Source organism: Hordeum vulgare, chromosome 4H, assembly GCF_904849725.1.
Source record: "Hordeum vulgare subsp. vulgare chromosome 4H, MorexV3_pseudomolecules_assembly, whole genome shotgun sequence".
In the NCBI taxonomy this organism is placed as follows: Eukaryota; Viridiplantae; Streptophyta; class Magnoliopsida; order Poales; family Poaceae; genus Hordeum; species Hordeum vulgare.
Window position 1 is genome coordinate 13,279,155 of NC_058521.1, and position 17,844 is coordinate 13,296,998.

The following is a 17,844-nucleotide window of genomic DNA, read 5'->3' on the forward strand; positions in this document are numbered from 1 at the left end:
TATATAGGCTTACATTCTGTAAGTAATTCAGCATATAGATTTTGTACGTTGTACACAACGACCTCGGAGCAGACATGTGGATAGAAAACAAAATTCTCAGGAACCATTATCCCGACCTTGGAGGAAAAACACATGATGCTATAGTGGTCATATGTTTAACCTAAATTCACTGTACACATCGGTTCAACTAGCTCGGCTACGCAAGACACCGAACCACCTAGTATTTTTGGAACGAGGTCCTGACACAAAGGAAGAACGAGATCTTGAAGAGAGTACGATACTTCGTCCACCCGTATTGAAGTACCCCCTAGTCACAACATTGTTGCTTGGCCTGTGCTTGGCTAGTGTCTGGTACTCCAGGAGCCTGAGCCTGCTGCAACTGATGTATATTCCTCATGCAGATAAAGAAGAACCATGCATGCAAGAATGAGAATGAACATCAAATCAACCAGTGAGAATTCATCACCAACATGTGGTTTCAGTGGAGGAGATGTTTTCCATCGACTATGAAGGCGTATGTGCCGACTTTGTCACCTTGAAGATGATGTGCCAACTCAATATCCCGAGGTGTTCATATGGGTAGGCTGTACATGTGTGCGTTCATTGAAATGATTGTATGTACGTATACATGCGCTTATGCGTTTGTACTATGTTAAAAACACAATTCATCACCAAGGAGATATTTGGTATTATTGAGCTATGACTCAAAATCATCAAGGAGTTTGCTCAGATCTTCGTCACTTTTCCACATAGTCTCATGGTCATTACTCTATCGTCTTCTCATGGGCATCACAAAGCTTGACATGGTACATGCTACATAAATCTGGGGTTTCTACCATGTGATGAATCAACACCCGACATATAAACTTGGACACAAATTAAGGCTCGATAATTTAGTGGGCTGAGAGTTACTATGAACATCTTGAGAATCCAACCATCAACTTTCTGCATTGACTCGAGAGTCTCAGTATTGACAAACCGAATTACATTGCTTAAGTGCACTACAAGTGTGTCTAAGTTTTAGGCATTCCCAAGTTAAATTGAATAACATACCGGATGATATTGATGACACGAAAGATGACGCGAGCGCCACTTTGAAAGATAGGGAGCTCCGATGAAGGGTTCATTTTTAAGAAGGCCACATTCATGTTTTTCCAGTTAGTGGATTGCCATAATATGTGGTGTAGTCAATACCCTTCTCTTCCAGGGCTAGGCGCAGTGTCGCACCTTTTGAATGTCCATTGAATATGAATGGTCATACACCTGAATTGCTACATTAGTAACAAAAATATGTCATTATTATCGCCAATCAGACTTCTAGTGTGGATGGACTATGATGGGAAATTGACAGTTCGTTCAAACTAAGTTACATCTTGAATAATAGAATATGATGGGAAATGATTCATTCATTCAAACTAAGTATTAGTAGTATCAGGGGATCAATCAACATACAAATTACCAACACAGCCACAATGATACATGCGAGCAGGGTGGTAGGAAACTGAGCGGTAGACATTACTTTCATAGAATTGCATAGCAAAAACAATGAAAGACACGCAAGTAACTAAAGATACACATATTCAAAGCCAGAAAACAACATATTGATCATTTCATCTATACATGTATATTACTATCCACTCATTGAATAGGCAATATTGCTACACATACTGATAATAGTATCTACATCTCACTACAAATTCTTAGCACCGAGGACTAATCACGTTTACCTTAGTTAGATATTGGTGGCAATAAATTGTCTTCTAGTCTAAAATGTCGCGACCTTTAATCTTAGGAATCATGAATTTAGGATCAAGCTATTCTTGCGGAAATATTTATTTTGAACTGGGTGGATGTGGGTGGGTGGATGAGTGGGTGGAAAGGGGGGTGTCTAGAATATCACCTTTCTTCTAAAAATACAATGAAACAGTAAAATAGACAACCAAATCCTATATCGAGCCTAGTGAGCTCCACCCATAAATCAATCGGGGCAATCGCCCACGACTAATCTCATGCACCAACCAAAATGAGTAGTAGAAGAAAAATGAAAAAACAGCGACGAATAGAGAAGAGAAACATGCCGGCGTGGGCGGACAAGACGGTGGGGAGAGGATTGGCGACAAGGGAGGCTTCATGAAAGATTTTTCGGGACAAAAGTAAGGATCATATATAACCACAATGTCCTAATTTGACCCTCTTATTTTCCAACAAAATCCGGTCATCCCTCGTTTGTCCGCCTCCAAAACTGTACCCCTCATATGTAGTGTGATCAAAATAGTACGTAGATAAACTGAACATAGCACATATCATAGACCGGACATAGCAATATTACTTTACAACCGAACATAGCATACGAAGTTCACAAAAAATAGGCATAGCAGAGCAAGTTCACAAAAGTTCATCGAAACACTATGCTAGATAGAATATAGGGTGAGGGGCGCCTGACTTTACCACTTGCTTGACGGCGGTGTAGGTGTTGGTGGCCGAAGGGGCAACGCCGTTATTGGTGGTGGTGCCTCCATTGATGGGGAAGGGGAGGTCGACCAGGCGACAGGCGGCCTTGTTTGAAATTTGTGTTGGAATGTTAGGCAAGTTCATGAGAAATTCTAGTACATAATTCATGATCATAACATGAAATAGCATGCACCAATCCAACATACTAGATAAACAGGAAAACATGCACAACAACATCGCACATGTAACAATAACTACAGATAGAGACGTGAACATATCGCAATCGAGTAATGATTGTTAACCATTGCAGGAGTTACATTTTTGTTGACAATGTTGGCGATGATATGGTGTTGACGGTGTTGTAGACGACGATAAGTAGTGACACCCGACTTAGACGGAAGCCGACCCATGATGACGAACTTGAGCAGTCACGCAGAGCGCTTCCCAAAAACCTAGTTCACCGTCTCCCAGTGTAGGATTACAAGGATGAACGATTTCGGAGACCTTCTCTCCCGCACACCGACGTTCGGTTTGAAATAGACTACGGTGACGATGCAAGTTACGAGACAAAAACCCTAGGTGTTTTTTATATGTCTTTGGTTGCGGCCGATAGTAGTATATATAACAGGGACAATTTCATCTTCCCCCTACCCACGGGTTTTGCCCTTACTTTTCGGGCATGCTCAGCTTTTTCCTTAGTTTTTCCCCTTTGTTTTCTCAAATGCCCTTCTGTCATGGCTCCATTTGTTCAGCGCCGTTTGACCATGACGGCTTGATGTTTTGGATACCGGTTGGTTTCTAAGTCATATACTTTTCGGACAAGAAATAATTAACTTATCTGCCAAGCCATTAAAAAATAAAATGATAAAAGGAAGCATGCCCTTGCAAGGCAATGGACTGGATTTTGGTGGACCATTCATGCGCATTTCGCACTAGGCGAGGCCAGGCGAGCGAGCATTTATGGTCTTCTATTTTTCTCCTTCACACATCGCTAGTGTGATGTAAACAGCCTACTATATAAAGATATCTCACACCTCCTCAACTTTCGGGGTGGTACTGAACTTTAAAACCACCACTTGCCATTTATTCATGGGCCTAGTTTGAGATTTCAGAAATTATACATGGGCCAGGACCATTGTTTCTAACAATTTGTTTCCTTGAGAATCCAAAAAGTGCTTGGAAATGGGTATTCTTGTTTGAAATTATTATTTTGATAATAAACGGATTCAAGGTACAACATTCATTTTTTCCTCGAGAAATTACTACACTCCTAATTGTTACCGAAAGCAAATAACATCGCCTCGAGGCTCAGAGGGCATACCGTGTGCAAACATTTAGCCAAAACCTTTAAGGGATGCGTAAACATTTTTTTGAATTAACAAAACGTGTTGAATTGTAAGATGAAACCAGACTATGCAGTCGTACCTAATATTGACCTTGTACTCCTTTTGGACTTATAGTATTCAACCAATTATTGTACACCAGTATTCATTAAGTTTTCCACGCAGATTTTACATGAATATTTTCCCTTTTTCTTTGAGTTAGTGTGAGAATTCGTAATTCTCAAAAGGGAACACATCGCCTGCAACACCAGTATTTCTATTGTAAGCTAAAGATCTACTTTGTGGCAATATTTCTCTCTTTGCTCCCACTAAAGGGGATTTGAACCGAGGTATATATCTAAACCCAACATGCCAATAATTTTAACATGTCATTATGTATTTTAGAAAGGAAAATAATAGTTCTTCCAGGAATTGCTAATTGGATTTTCAAGGATTCGATGTCACTTTGCTATGTCCTCTCACCAGAAGTTTCAAATGATGGGGCATTACCTATTAATAGTTAGTTTTTTTTACTTCATCAATTCCTTAATGAGTGTTTCTCACATGCAAGACTATTTTATTTGATTAAGTAATTCCTGCTTGCTTAAGTTTTTTGTTATTAAAAAGTGATCTAGTTGAGGCAAAGATTGTCCATGAACAAATGTGCGCAATGCTTAAGAATTAAGCAATAGCCAAAGATTATTTCCACGTGGGCGGTGTAGTTTTGTTAAGTCATGATGTTTATATTTTTGTTGAATTTCAATCTGACTTTTCCATTTTAGCTCATTTTTTGGTACAAGATATCTACCCGCGTTTTTGGATTCATAAAGAATTTCTACTATATTTGTATACTTTTGCCTCTTATATATTTAGTTTTGAAAATCAGTCTGAAATCGACACTTCAAAGTGACACATCTGTGTTATTCTTATAGGCATATAGATACACCTTCGAGTATCGACAAATGCAATACCAACTAGTGTGTCTAGTTAACCACTCTCAACCTCTAGATTGAACCCTGAAACAGGGAGCACCTACTGTGGCTATGACAACTTTTGGTCACAATACTGTCATTAGTAGTATGTCCTTTTGCAAACCTTTGTTCCTCATCTCAACTGCCGAATCATCCGTTACCATATATGTAATGTTGGGACTTAGTTTTTTTAATCTTATTTTCGAATCACCGGTCCTTCTATAGTAACACTAATTTTTCTTCCTTCCTCAAGACTAATATAATTTGTTTTTGTGTCTAGTCTATAATTGATGCAGTCAATTTGAAAACATTACAATTTGAAATGTACTATGAATGTAATGTGAACTCACCATGAATCTATCTAGAATACAATCATAGGGTTGTATGGCTCATGACATCTTTAGAATGTTGAACACTATATGTTTAACTACATTTTTTTAGTGAGTTCAAATACTTTGTGCAGGTAAGGATGTCGTAATGGAACATATTACTAGCAAGATAGTTAATCTGCTAAGGCAGCTCCACCCCGTCTCCTGCAGTACTTGCTTCGACATGGTCTACAATTCAACCAAAACTGCAACTCGTGTTACAATCTGTATTGGCATCAGAGCTAACCATGATGACCTCAGTCATGCTACACAAATGGGCTTCATAGTTTACCTTTTTTTCTTGTGTTCCATTCACATATTTTTTGTGCTTGGTTTGTTGGGGTTTGTAAAACATACAAATGCCCTGAGCTTTTGTCCCAAGGGCAATGTTTGCATCAGGTGTGTATATTTTATTGCAGAGTGATGTGTGTGAGGATGGGATGTCTCCACATCGATGTGGCAAGGTTGTAAAGGTACACATTTGGCTAGTGATGTTAGTTGGGTTGAAAGAGTTGTAAATTAACAACAATTCTCATCGTTGATGGTTGATATTGTAATCATTATGTCAACATTTGTTCCATCACTTTTGTTTGAGGGTTACCCATAATGGATGTTTCCATTTTTGTTAGTGGAGAAGCGATTCCTTGTCCTTTAATTTCTTAACTGATACAGATGGAAATAGGTCAAACCATGTACTTATAACTGCTTTGTAGCGCTCATTTCTCAGCTATTTTCTTGTATATGCTGTAGTAATAAAACGTTAATAAGATTTGTGTGAACTAAAGATTATGTATCATCATTTGTGTTAAAAGCTATGTGTTTCATCTTGCTAAATTTAAAACTATGCTAGTGTACGTTTCTAAATTTAAAGAATGCATCGACCTTTTCAAATTTGGATCCATAATTAATTGTCTTGGCATGATATGGACTTGTGTGAATAATAATCTGGGGCTAAAACGTGTTTGGTTCTGCTTGTAGAATTCGATGCGTAAATTACCATACAATATTGTCAACTATAAACCAGTTTGCAATCCACCATCTTATCCTACCATGGATTAAGGCATCATGAAAAAACACAGAAATTAACCCTCCTACTATGCAGAGTACATGAGATTGAACCAAATCACGTTATACTATGAATCCTATTTATGTTGTGTGATACAGAAGGAATAAGAAGGAACATCAAAGAACAATAGGAATTGGGAGCATCGGGAAAACTCAAATCAAAACATCCTCTAGTGTTAGACAAGGAACGATGGCTTTAACTTTCAAACATGTTCCTATTCATGCTGCTCTTAGGCCCACTTTACTTCATATTCCTGACTCACAATGGACATCTCATGTCATCTGAATATATCCACATATATGTTTAATTTTCCCACTAAACCATTGAGCAAACAAAGAGGAAGAGGAAGGAGCGGTAAAGAACAATAGGAATGGGAGGTGGTGGGAAATAAAAAGCGGGATTTCCACCTCGACTCAAGAGGTGAAGAATCAATAAGTTAGGTTTTCCTCTATGTTCTCATTCATATTCCTCTTAGGCCTTCTTCGTCTTCTTAGATCACTACTGAGATTTCACACTGAATATGTGAACATATATATTTGGTTTCTATATGCTAAAGTAATCAAGCAAACCAAAAAAATGAAGAAGAAGGGGTGCCTTAGAACAATAGGAATGGGAGGCATCGGAAAACACCAAACTAAATTATCAGCTGCAACACTAGAGGTGAAAACTAATAAAGTTAGGTTTTCCTCCATGTTCCCATTCCTATTGCTCTTAAGCTCTCTCTTTCTTCCTCTTCCCGACTTACCCTTACTGCTTACAAATCCAATGACACAAAAAATCATAATGAACAAGCTTGAATTACTGGACAAAGTGTTTGGTGCATCATATTCATAATGTTTGAGGAGTAGCAATATAATGAAGACACCCGATGCATGGGAGCATCATTCTATAGTCAACAAGCTTGACAATCAATGATAATGGTGCGACAAAATCACTAGTCCTATTTTCATCTACTCTTACTTAAAGGCACATGGCTAAACATATCTTTTGCTTACCTTTATTACCCCATATCAGAAACTGGTACATAATATGTGTATCGGACTTTTTTAAAGCAATATAGTGTCAGTATATGTAGCAATAATAAGGTATGAGCTATAAATAATATAAAATTGGAGATTAAAACCTCTTAAGTGGAATGGGAAAATTGCAAAACAGTGGGCAAAGAACCACTCAAATGACAATTTAATTGGAACACAAGGCACTTCAAATATAAGATGCACTATGCACATGGCAAAATGCGATTAAAGCATGAACAATCTCATATTACAAAACCAAAATGTATATAGGAAATTTTATAAAAAATGTATTATACTATTGTTGTGTATTTTATTTAATATGTAGATTTTGAAGGTTGTACACTACATACATGGAAGGAACGGAATATAGGAAAAGATATGTCCAAGGAAACCATCAACCCAGATCCTTATGAGAAAAATATGAACATATAATGATTATGTTTTCAACCTAAACTCATTATACACATCGGTTCCACATGGATCGCCTAGCAACATGCTGAACAACCTAGTATTACCAGAGCATGTTCGAACATGAAGGAATAAGAAGATCTCGAGGAGAGTAATGTACTTCTTCCGCGCCGAAGCACTTCGAAATTCAACTTTGTAGCTCGCCCCCATCCCTCCAAGGATTAAAAATCACCCGTGTTGAGATCAAACAACTATCATGGTTTAACAGCGGGAAAACAATCCTTATCCCGCATTTCTAAACAATGTAAATATAGAAAACAACTCCCATTTATGATCAAGTGTACAAATTCCAGTGGTGTTTACAACTTTCGAGGTTGCACATATATCTTGTTGCAATCATTGTTTTTTCTTGCTAGCCCATGTATCTATTAATTACTTTGCTATCCCATGTGTGAACTCTTTTGGAATAGATCATAAAAAATAATCTGCAATGTATATATTGTGACTTGTTTTGTGTTTCAATTACCATCTTTCTCACTCAGATTTCTGCTCGTACTCTCACCTAAAGTGGTTAAAAGTGGTGTGCCATTGATGTGGTTTAGTCACCAACATGAGTTCAACATAAAGAACCCTTATATGTGTTAAATTTGTGTGTCTCATCTTATTAGTCTCGAAAGTGTGTGTTCGTGTTTCTATGAACACCATTTCCCCCCAGATAATAGATATGTATACTTCATAATATCTGACAAGGAAATTAAACGTCATGATAAGGATTCGTGTGCATAATAATTTGGAGCTAAACATGTGTGTCATTATGGAGTAAGGAAATCCATAGAAATAACGTAGAAAATAACAACCCAACTATGTATGGTGAATGACCTTGAATAAGATCATGTCATAATATGAATCATTTGCATGTCGTGCGACCCAAAAGGAAGAGGAAGGAACGCAAAAGAACAATAGCCATGGGAAGCATAAGGAAAACTCAACCAAAATTTCTTCCGGTGTTATACGCGGAACCGAGAGATGAGATCCTTAGCCTTCCACCATGTTCCCATGCCCGTGTTCTTAGTTCCTCTTTTCCTTTTCATGTTATGGATGTGTATGTTTCATTTTTTAAAGTGGTTTATCAAACAAAAAGGAAGAGAAAGGAGCGCCTAAGAATAATAGGAATAAGAGGCATCGGGAAATACCAAAGTGAATCATCACATCAAAACAAGAGGTGAAGAACCAATTAGCTTTCCTCGATGTTCTCATTCCTACTTCTCTTACACTCTCTCTTTCTTCCTCTTCCTATCTCGTCTTTGAGATACCACATCAAATATGTGCACACACATATTTGGTTTCTAAGCTAAAGCACCCAAGCAAGCCGAAAAAGGAAGAGGAAGGAGTGCTTGAGAACAATAGGAATAGGAGTCATTGGAAAACACCAAAGCAAGTCTCACCTCCAACACGAGAGGTGGAAACAAAGCAAGTTAGGATTTCCTCCATGTTCCTGCTCCCACTGCTCTTATGCCCTCTTTTCTTCCACTTCCCGCTGGCATTCAAGCCTCATGTTATCTAAACATGTGGACACATATATATTGTTTCTCCATCAAAGCTATTGTGTAGTCCAAAAGGAGAGGAAGGAGTGCACAAGGATGTTAGGAATTTTGGGGGGGGGGGGCATCAGGAAAGGATCCATGCTAAATATTTGCATCTCCAACACTAGAGGTGCAAACAGACAAACAATATTTTCCCTTCCCTCTCCTTGCACTTTCGAGCTCTCTCTTGCTTCCTCGTCATCGCTTACTCGCAGAGCCTACAAGCTTGAATTGTTGGACAAAGTGTTTTAGCTTTGAGGTATAAATAACGGGCGGTCCACCATATGGAGAACCTTAAGAGAGTAAGTAATGAAGACACCCAATGCATGGTACACCATTGTACAATCAATGATAGTGGGGCCTAATAATCATGGAGCCCTGTCCTATTCTTCTCTACTCTTAAAATAAAGCAAGTGAATAGATATCTCTTTTGCTTCTCTGTTATCCATATTGGAAACATGTACATACTATTTGTATGAGCATGTGCATTTATAAAGTATGAAGATGTGTAGCAATTGGAACTTATGATATAAAACTAATAGGAAATAGAAAAAAATAAACTCTCTAAGTGAACAATTGGGAAAGTACACTGGAAGGACAACAAATTGGTACTCAAGTACTTAAGAGACGACTCGCATTATTATAGCTGACAGAATATGATTAGCCCATGATTCTAAAGATCTTATACCAGCAAAGCCGTTTTCGAGAGAGAGAAAAAATTTATAGTGTTAGGGATATGTTCTATAATTAATCAATTAGGGTTTGGATGTGTCTTATTTTTTACACATCTAAGTGATTCAACCAAAGTAGAAATAAATAAAAATGCTTCCACGAATCTTAGCATAAAAACATTGACATAAGACTTACTCCTTCTCTATCTAAGTAATCATAGTTAAAAAAAATAGTTTAATTTTCTTCAACTACAATTATTTACCGTGTGCAGGATTTGAAGTCCTATAGCATGCATGATCCTCAATCCCCAATCCAGCTCGGAGATGGAGTATAGGATAACCAATGGAGCACCACACCAACACGGTGCATCATTGGAACTCATGCTGGATTGACGATTTGAGGATTCTCTTCTCTCACGATAAGCCCATACAGCTCATGCTTCGATCTGCGTCTCTGGCAAAGTGGCAAGTACTGTAATTAGCATGCATGCATGCACGCACGCACGTCGCTTTTGTCGATCAGCTGTCCAGTCAGCGTCCACGCCCCACTTGGGACGAGGGAGCAGTGATCTACAAACAACACCTACACTGCTAAGAGCATGGTTAATAGTGTAGCCAACTGCTGGCTATAAAAAATTATCATGTCATATATAGTAGATCTAACAGTTAACATGTACTGTATATAATAACAAGTTGTTAAAAGGTACTATTTTATTAATACATGACATACCTTACGTTTTCACAATGTTTCTTGGAGCCCGTGCTACAGACGACTGTTAATCTACATACCGTTTTTCTTCATTATTCTCTTTTTTCTCATCCAACTTAACAAAAAAATAATACTTTAATAAAAAAATCTAAGTAAAAGCGTGTACATGGCTGCTTTCCTGTGCTGCGGGCCTTTTCCACTTGTGTCCCTTTCTTGCTACAGTATTTTGCTACAAGCCACTATAGAATAGATATTCGTGCTACGGTGAACATGGACTACATGTACTCCTGTGCACTACAAGTGCTCAGCATTACATGAAACATATTCGTTAGAGTTATATACGGCAGTGATGCTTTTTTCACAGAAGCATGTTTTGTACAACTAAGACACATCATGTTGACTACATATTATATTATTAAAAATTCAACTGGGTATAAACTACACGATAAGATTCATGAAAACTTAACATAATTAATCTGGTAGGCAAGCACAACATATAATTCTGATAACTGTGTGTAATTTTTTTGGTGACTTATATAAAAGAAAATTGGCCACTTGCACAATTAAAATTGACAACCGTGTGTAATTTTCTTGACAAGCTATATAGAACAAAAAGGCCAAGTCGACACAATTTAAATGACAATTAGTGTGTAACTTTTTGGCAAGTTGTATGAAATAAAAATGGGAACTCGGATACAATTAGGAACTGACAACTGAAATGTAGCTTTTTTTTACAACTAAGTTAATTAAATGTAGCTACTAACTGGATCATAATCTTATAATTAAATAATAGTAATCCGGCAACTATCGATAAAAAAAAGTTGTCGAAATGTGTTAACATGGGATCTAGATTCGAAGATCTCGTTGCGAAAAAAGCCAACGATGAAAGTGGATCGTCAATTAGATTTATAGTTTAAGAGATAAAAACTTTTTTTAATTTAAAATCATAGGAATCTTTGCTAACGGCATGGTGGTATATTAGTTTGCATGCATCGCAGGAATCTGCCGCACCAAATGCCCTGATGTGGTGCCGCGCCGCTATATAATGGCGCCATATTTTAATTTTTCAGCGTGTTAACTTTACCTTATTATACTTGTTTTTATCCGGACGCATGGTGGAGTCGAAAGTCTACGCGGCGCGCGGACCAGACCAGAATTGAGGCCTCTGGACCACATGCTCACATGGATGCGCCGAGAAGAGAGTGTAGATATCTCTCGCCCCAAGCGAAATCCCCGACCCCGACAGTTTTATCAGCTTTGCGATAAGAGCGCCCCGTCCGGCGGCCACGCCTCCACTCCGGCGGCCACGCGCGAGCATCACGGCTGCGGCATGGCAATGGAACAGACGAGCGAGTGCAGATGGCAGCCACTCCGGATAGCGACGACAGCGCGATCCACATGCCAATGGATTGGAAGGAAGGAACAGCCCGACAGTACAGTACAGTGTGATCCGGCCGCCAGTACAACGTAACCACAACTTCTTCTGCAAACGTACCAATCCATCCGCGTCACCGCCCACGCAGCTGCAGCGTCAGTCCAATCCACCCTCCAATTACTAAAGTATACAGTTTCTTCATTAACGTGCAAAAAAAAGGTATACAGTTTTTTCTTTGAGAAATATTAGGTATAGATTTATTTATAGGATGGTGCATGCAGCCGTTTTATCAATTATGCATCAAGACCTTACAAGGTAATACAACAATAAGTCTAAAGCCGTCATTTCGGTAACATCTACCGTTATTCCTACCGACTTGATAAAGGAATGTAGATTGTCTGAGCCGCACACCCAAACCTTACATCTAATGTCGGAGGTCCTAACCAAGCTGCATTGTCGGTATGGGGCACACATAGGTATGGTGAACTCTCAGTGGTCACCGCACGCGTACGCTGCAGAGGCCGCCATCATGGTATTCCACCATTTCATCTTTAAAGCAGGTATTGATGCATCGACCTTGTGAGACCAACTACTATCAACGTCACCACGATGCCAGACAAGGCATCATCCTGCGTTCGTTCATCAACATAAGTCCATCGCCAAAATCCCGCTGCTCCACGCCGTCGAGACCAGCCATCGTAGACGTGCCAGATGCCACGCAGCTCGTCCTTCGTGAAAACCACCCGCTGCCACTGGTCTCGTTCCCTCCGCCTACAATTCCTCTAACCGAGCATCCGAACACCCCACCCTGCGCTTCCAAGAAGGGCACGACACATGTAGTGCCGCCGCCGCTCTATCTGAGGAGATTTTGGGTCTTCATCCGGACATGGGATCAGGGTGTAGGAAAGGGACCTCGACGGTGCCTGCAAGGAGGAGAGCGGTGACCTTGGTCATCATCATCGTCGGGATGAGCGAGCCATCCGGGCTTCACCCGCCAGCGCGCCTAGACGGCAGCGAGGTGAGAGAAGGATGAGGAGGACCGGGGGTCGCGACATCTGATGGCCTTCTTTGTCGCCCGCGGAAGGGTCACCGGAGGGCGATCATATTTTTTCAGGACGAACGAATGAACGAGTATCATTAATATCTGGTATAGAGAAGGGAAATACACTTTCGTTCTTGGTTGTATATGCACCTTATATGAAAAAAAAAAGTCAAAATAGTTTTTAAAATATTTTTAGATTAAACTTGAATTTGTTTTGCACTAGTATATAAATTTTCATGAAGAAATTCAACATTCACATCTGGACAAATAAGACAAAAAATATTTGATATTATAGGTCACTATTCCACTATTTTGATCGAAAAATTGTTTTTTTAAAAGAAGTTAAAGTGTAATTTTCTTTTTATATTTTTTTTGTCGGGTACAATGAAAGGTCAAGTTTATTTTAAAAATATTTTTAGATTTTTTTGATATTTTATTAAATTGCTATTTTTTTACATATGATGTATATACACTCAGGTTTCAAAAGTTTTCCTCCGTACAGAAAAGTACTACTAATATACTTCTTCTGAAAAAAGTCAGTATAGCTGGTAGGAAAGCGTTCTCGATCAGTCTCGGTCCAGTCTCTCCGTAAAATATAATGTCTCTATCCGGGTACATATTACCTCCATCACAGTTTAGAAGGCACGGTTAAATTTACGTGCATTTTCATAATAGACAAGATTTAGGATGCATTAAATTTACTCCTACCAGTTAATTACTACTCTGTTGTACTACTTATATATGCATGCGTAGTACGAATAGGTTTCAGAGAATTTCCAAACACGCCTTCGAACTGTGATGGAGGGAGTATATAAGATTGGATGAAGGAAAAGCGAAAATGACAGAACCTTTCATCTTTCGGCTCAAAGATTCCAGTGTATTTCATGTTTTTGCTACACTTTTTTTGGGGGTACCTTTTTGCTACTCGTCTGTTTTAGCATTCTGGAAATATTAGCTTGGTGTGAAAGAAAAATCACCACATTTCGCTCTCTAATTTGAAAACTGAGACACATTTTTACATTTTGTTTAGAACCCGTCTTTTCAGCCTTATATGTCATCAAAGTGACAAACGATTGGGCATGAGCATCGATGATTTCTTTTAATATCTCAAGAGGCAATTCAAATGTGAGTTGCGCTCTCTCATCAACTGTGAAATTGAAAGGAAAAGGTAAGAAAATCTAACATATTTAACGATGAACATGTTCGTCTGCTCTAATTGATTTCCAATTGTTCATGAATTCAAAAGATGTGTGGTACCTCGCAAAAGAAAAGATGTGTGGTGATCTAGACAAAAAATAAAATTAGGTGGTCAAAACAAAGCCTTTTTTCTCGCAGAAAAAGATCTTGTTGTTCTCCCAAACCACCATGTATGTTTTTTTTTCTCGGGGGAATTTTGAGTGTGGCTACACGATCAAAATGTCCCACAAAAATGTTTATTTTTTATTTTTTTGTGGTGATTTATACTATTCCCTCTGATCCACATTAATTGAGTATGTTCAGTTACAAAGTTGTACTAAGTTCGTGTCAATTGATTTGGATCGGTGGGAGTACATATTTTGCTTGTTAAAATGTTTTTTTTTCGTTTATCTTAAGTTTAAAACTAGAAGATAAACATGTAGCAATTGGATGTTGAGTGGCTTAATTGAAACTCCGGAACGTTGATGCAAGCAGCTACGACAACCAAAAGGCGTCCAGGGAACCGCGACGACGACAACTCTGACAAAAGAAAATACAAAAGATATCATTCGGTACATTAATGTAAAAATGAGGCGGAAGATAGAATTCAAGAAGAATTGTACAAACCTGTCCGCGTCAGTATGTCACCGCATCGTAAAATTAAGCCACCATGGATAATAGAACAGCATGTGATGGTACATTACAGAGCACGACACGTCGACACACCTATTTGAGAAAAAGAATCTCCTTCTTTTCTTGATCAAATCTTCGCTCTGAACGGTGACATGAAAAATTCCCACTATGTGAATGCTTGTAACTGCTGTCCACTTCATCCGTTCACTAGCGTATGGTTGCTTGTGATATGCGAATACATCTTCTTTTAAGCTTGAAGGTATCTTATTCATTAGGCCTTGTTCGGTTTGGTATGGATCAAAGGGCATTGGAAGGGATTGTGGGGTGTCAAAGGATCAAATACTTTGATCGAAAGCGACAAGCAACATCAAACGGATAGATAGATTAGATATATATATAGATAGATAGATCATGTAAAGAAGCAAGTAACATAATAGCGCACGTAGCACATGTACTGCAATTGAGCTGCTTTGCTTAATTTGCTTTGCAACACGGTGCTGATCAGAATCATACATGCCTTTTATTCTGTTTGTCAGCTGGTAGGTACCACTACTGTACATGCATATCGACTGTACACACGCATAATTAAGCATCAGGACTTAATCAGATTGATCACAACATCACATACATACAGGAGGGGAGCCTTATTAGCGACGCTGCATTATGGACAGGTAGCGTCTGGATTGGAGCTGGACGCGATCGATCGATCAGTGGGTCGATCATGCCTGGATGGACGTGGGCTGGATGACGGCGTCCAGCTCGGCCCTCATGCTCTTGTTCCTCTCCACGTTGTGGTCGGGCTGCAGCTCGCCGTCGGCCGCGCCGCCCCAGATCTCCGGGATGGCTCGCCGGAGGCCGCCGATGGTCTCCAGCGCATAGTCCGCCTCCTTGCTCCTCACCCTCTTGCCAACCTGCAAACACTACTCGATCAGACGATGGTCCTTTGATGACGACGGCGATTTCATCTGTACAGAATGCTGGACGGCCACGTAATCGACCGGCGACAAAGGAAACGCTATCTGATTGATGCGATGGGCCAGCGATTGCTGACGGAATGGAAGATGGCACATTCCGTCGGGAGATCTTTTTTCCTTGTCCCGTTTCTTCCACCACATTCTTTGGGGGCAATGACAGCCACAAACCAAGGCTTGCATGTGCAGAATCAGGCTAATCGCTCGCCATAATACCACCCAATGATGTGAACCCAGATGGCCTAATTGGAAACCAAGCTGCTCGTACATGGAATAATGGCGTCTCTATCTATCTTAATCAGCGCGCACCGGCCACCTGATCGATGGACTGATCGGCCGACCTAATTTTACCCATCCAACAACGAAGGACAGCAACGCGACTGGGAACTGACTCGGCGCCACGGAACCTTCAGTTCAGCGTCGTTTAGTTGGCTGCTATCTAATCAGTTTTGCGCAAATTGCGTCAAGTTTCCTCTGTTCTAGATTGATTACTGTGGCTTGTGAATCATCGAGCACGGACCCTTCACACGCAAGCCTAATAAACTGTCGAGGAAAGATGAAGAGAATATGCATGTGCTTTCGATATGAATTACAGTATTAAATTAGGTCGGTCGAGATGAATTAGATAGTTCATTTACCAGGGCTGTGCGGAGGCCGAGAGCTTTTCCCGACGCGATGTTCCTCTCGTTGTCGTCGAGGAAGAGCTGACACACAGAGATCCACCTATTAGTTTTGTGATGATCAGGCAAGAACACAAACCAAGCACGCGACGATGACAAGTAATATAGTACTATCATAAGCTTTGCTTTCATCGAAAGATAATTGCTGATAAGGGCTTGATTAGCTGCTAATGGTTTTTTAAAGCTGGTGGCTTGTGTTACCTCCGGTGTCACTTTCCGTCCATCGGGTTCAGTTCGTTACATTATTATAAGCAGATGAGGCTATGCGCGTTGATTTCTACTGCGATACGTTCTTAAAAAATCAGCAGATGGTTACCGTTCGACGTGGGTTTGTGCCGGCGACGCGCAGGGCGGTGGCGAAGGCGTGGACGGACGGTTTCAGGACGACGGCGGGGCAGTCGACGTCGGCGGCGTCGTCCTCCGCCGCCTCCTCACCGAAGAGGTGCGGGTTCATGGTCTCGAAGCACACGACGTCGTCGAAGAGGGCCTCGTCGAGGCCCAGCCGCTCCAGCGACCTCCTCATGTGGGCGCGGTCCGAGTTGGTGAACAGCTGCACGCACGCACGCGGCGAACATAAATCAATTTTGCTCGTTCAGTCGGATGATCATCCGTTGATGCTCGATCGAGAGAGAGAGAGAGATGGTAATGTGCTTACGATCTTGCGCTGGGGCATGCTCTGGAGCGCGGCGGCGAGCTGCGGGTCGGCGGCGATCACGTCGTAGGGCAGCCTCCCGTGCACGTAGCTGCAAATCAATCCATGGTTAGACGTGCCGTCGATTAGTTTGACAAGTTGGAGAAAGACAAGGTGGGTGTTGCTGTAGCGTGCCGACCTGTGGTACTCGTCGGGGTGCACGTCGTGGCCGAGCGCCTGCGGAAGTTGACGACGGGCGGACGGAAGACAGACACGAACACGTGAGAAAAGAGAAGGCAAAGTTGGCGTGTGCGTTTTGGGTTTGAAGAGAAGAAAACGTACGATGAGGCCGGCGAGGGTGCTGCCGTGGGAGCGGAAGAGGTCGGCGCGGAGCGCGGCGGCCTTGTCGGCGGCGAGGCCGAACCTGGCCACAAGGAACTCGTCGATGTTGCGCCTCAGCGCCGGGCCAATGCCGGTGTTGCCCGGGTACAGCGTGTCGTCGAGGTCTTGATTCAGTTCACGGAGCAGAGCAGAGGAACTCATCAGATGGTGATCGTCGGAACCAAGAAGAAAGGTACATGTCGTCAGCTTGATTGATTACCGATGAGGAGGCAGTCGAAGGGGGAATTGAAGGCCATGGCCGGAGAGCTAGCTGCGAGCGAGGAGCAGGAAACGGTCGATCGAACTTTTGAAGACGGAGCAGAGGAGCCTGTTCAGACTTGAGGAGAGTCGGGGTGGGTGGTTGATGTGCAGAGCGAGGGAAGACGGGGG

General features: G+C 40.9%; 1 protein-coding gene and 1 pseudogene across 1 annotated transcript; both read right to left on the reverse strand.

Moving 5' to 3' along the window:
• Window positions 1–217: 217 nt before the first annotated feature.
• LOC123450184 lies at window positions 218–2,595 on the reverse strand (annotated as a pseudogene).
• A 12,648-nt stretch (window positions 2,596–15,243) lies between these two features.
• LOC123447319 (suppressor of disruption of TFIIS-like) lies at window positions 15,244–17,844 on the reverse strand. Its single transcript, XM_045123910.1, has 7 exons — window positions 17,675–17,844; window positions 17,416–17,579; window positions 17,273–17,310; window positions 17,098–17,185; window positions 16,759–16,992; window positions 16,401–16,466; window positions 15,244–15,702 (listed from the first exon to the last, which is right to left on the reverse strand). The coding sequence occupies exons 1-7, from the start codon at window positions 17,709–17,711 to the stop codon at window positions 15,511–15,513; spliced, it is 819 nt and encodes a 272-aa protein (XP_044979845.1). The 5' UTR covers window positions 17,712–17,844; the 3' UTR covers window positions 15,244–15,510.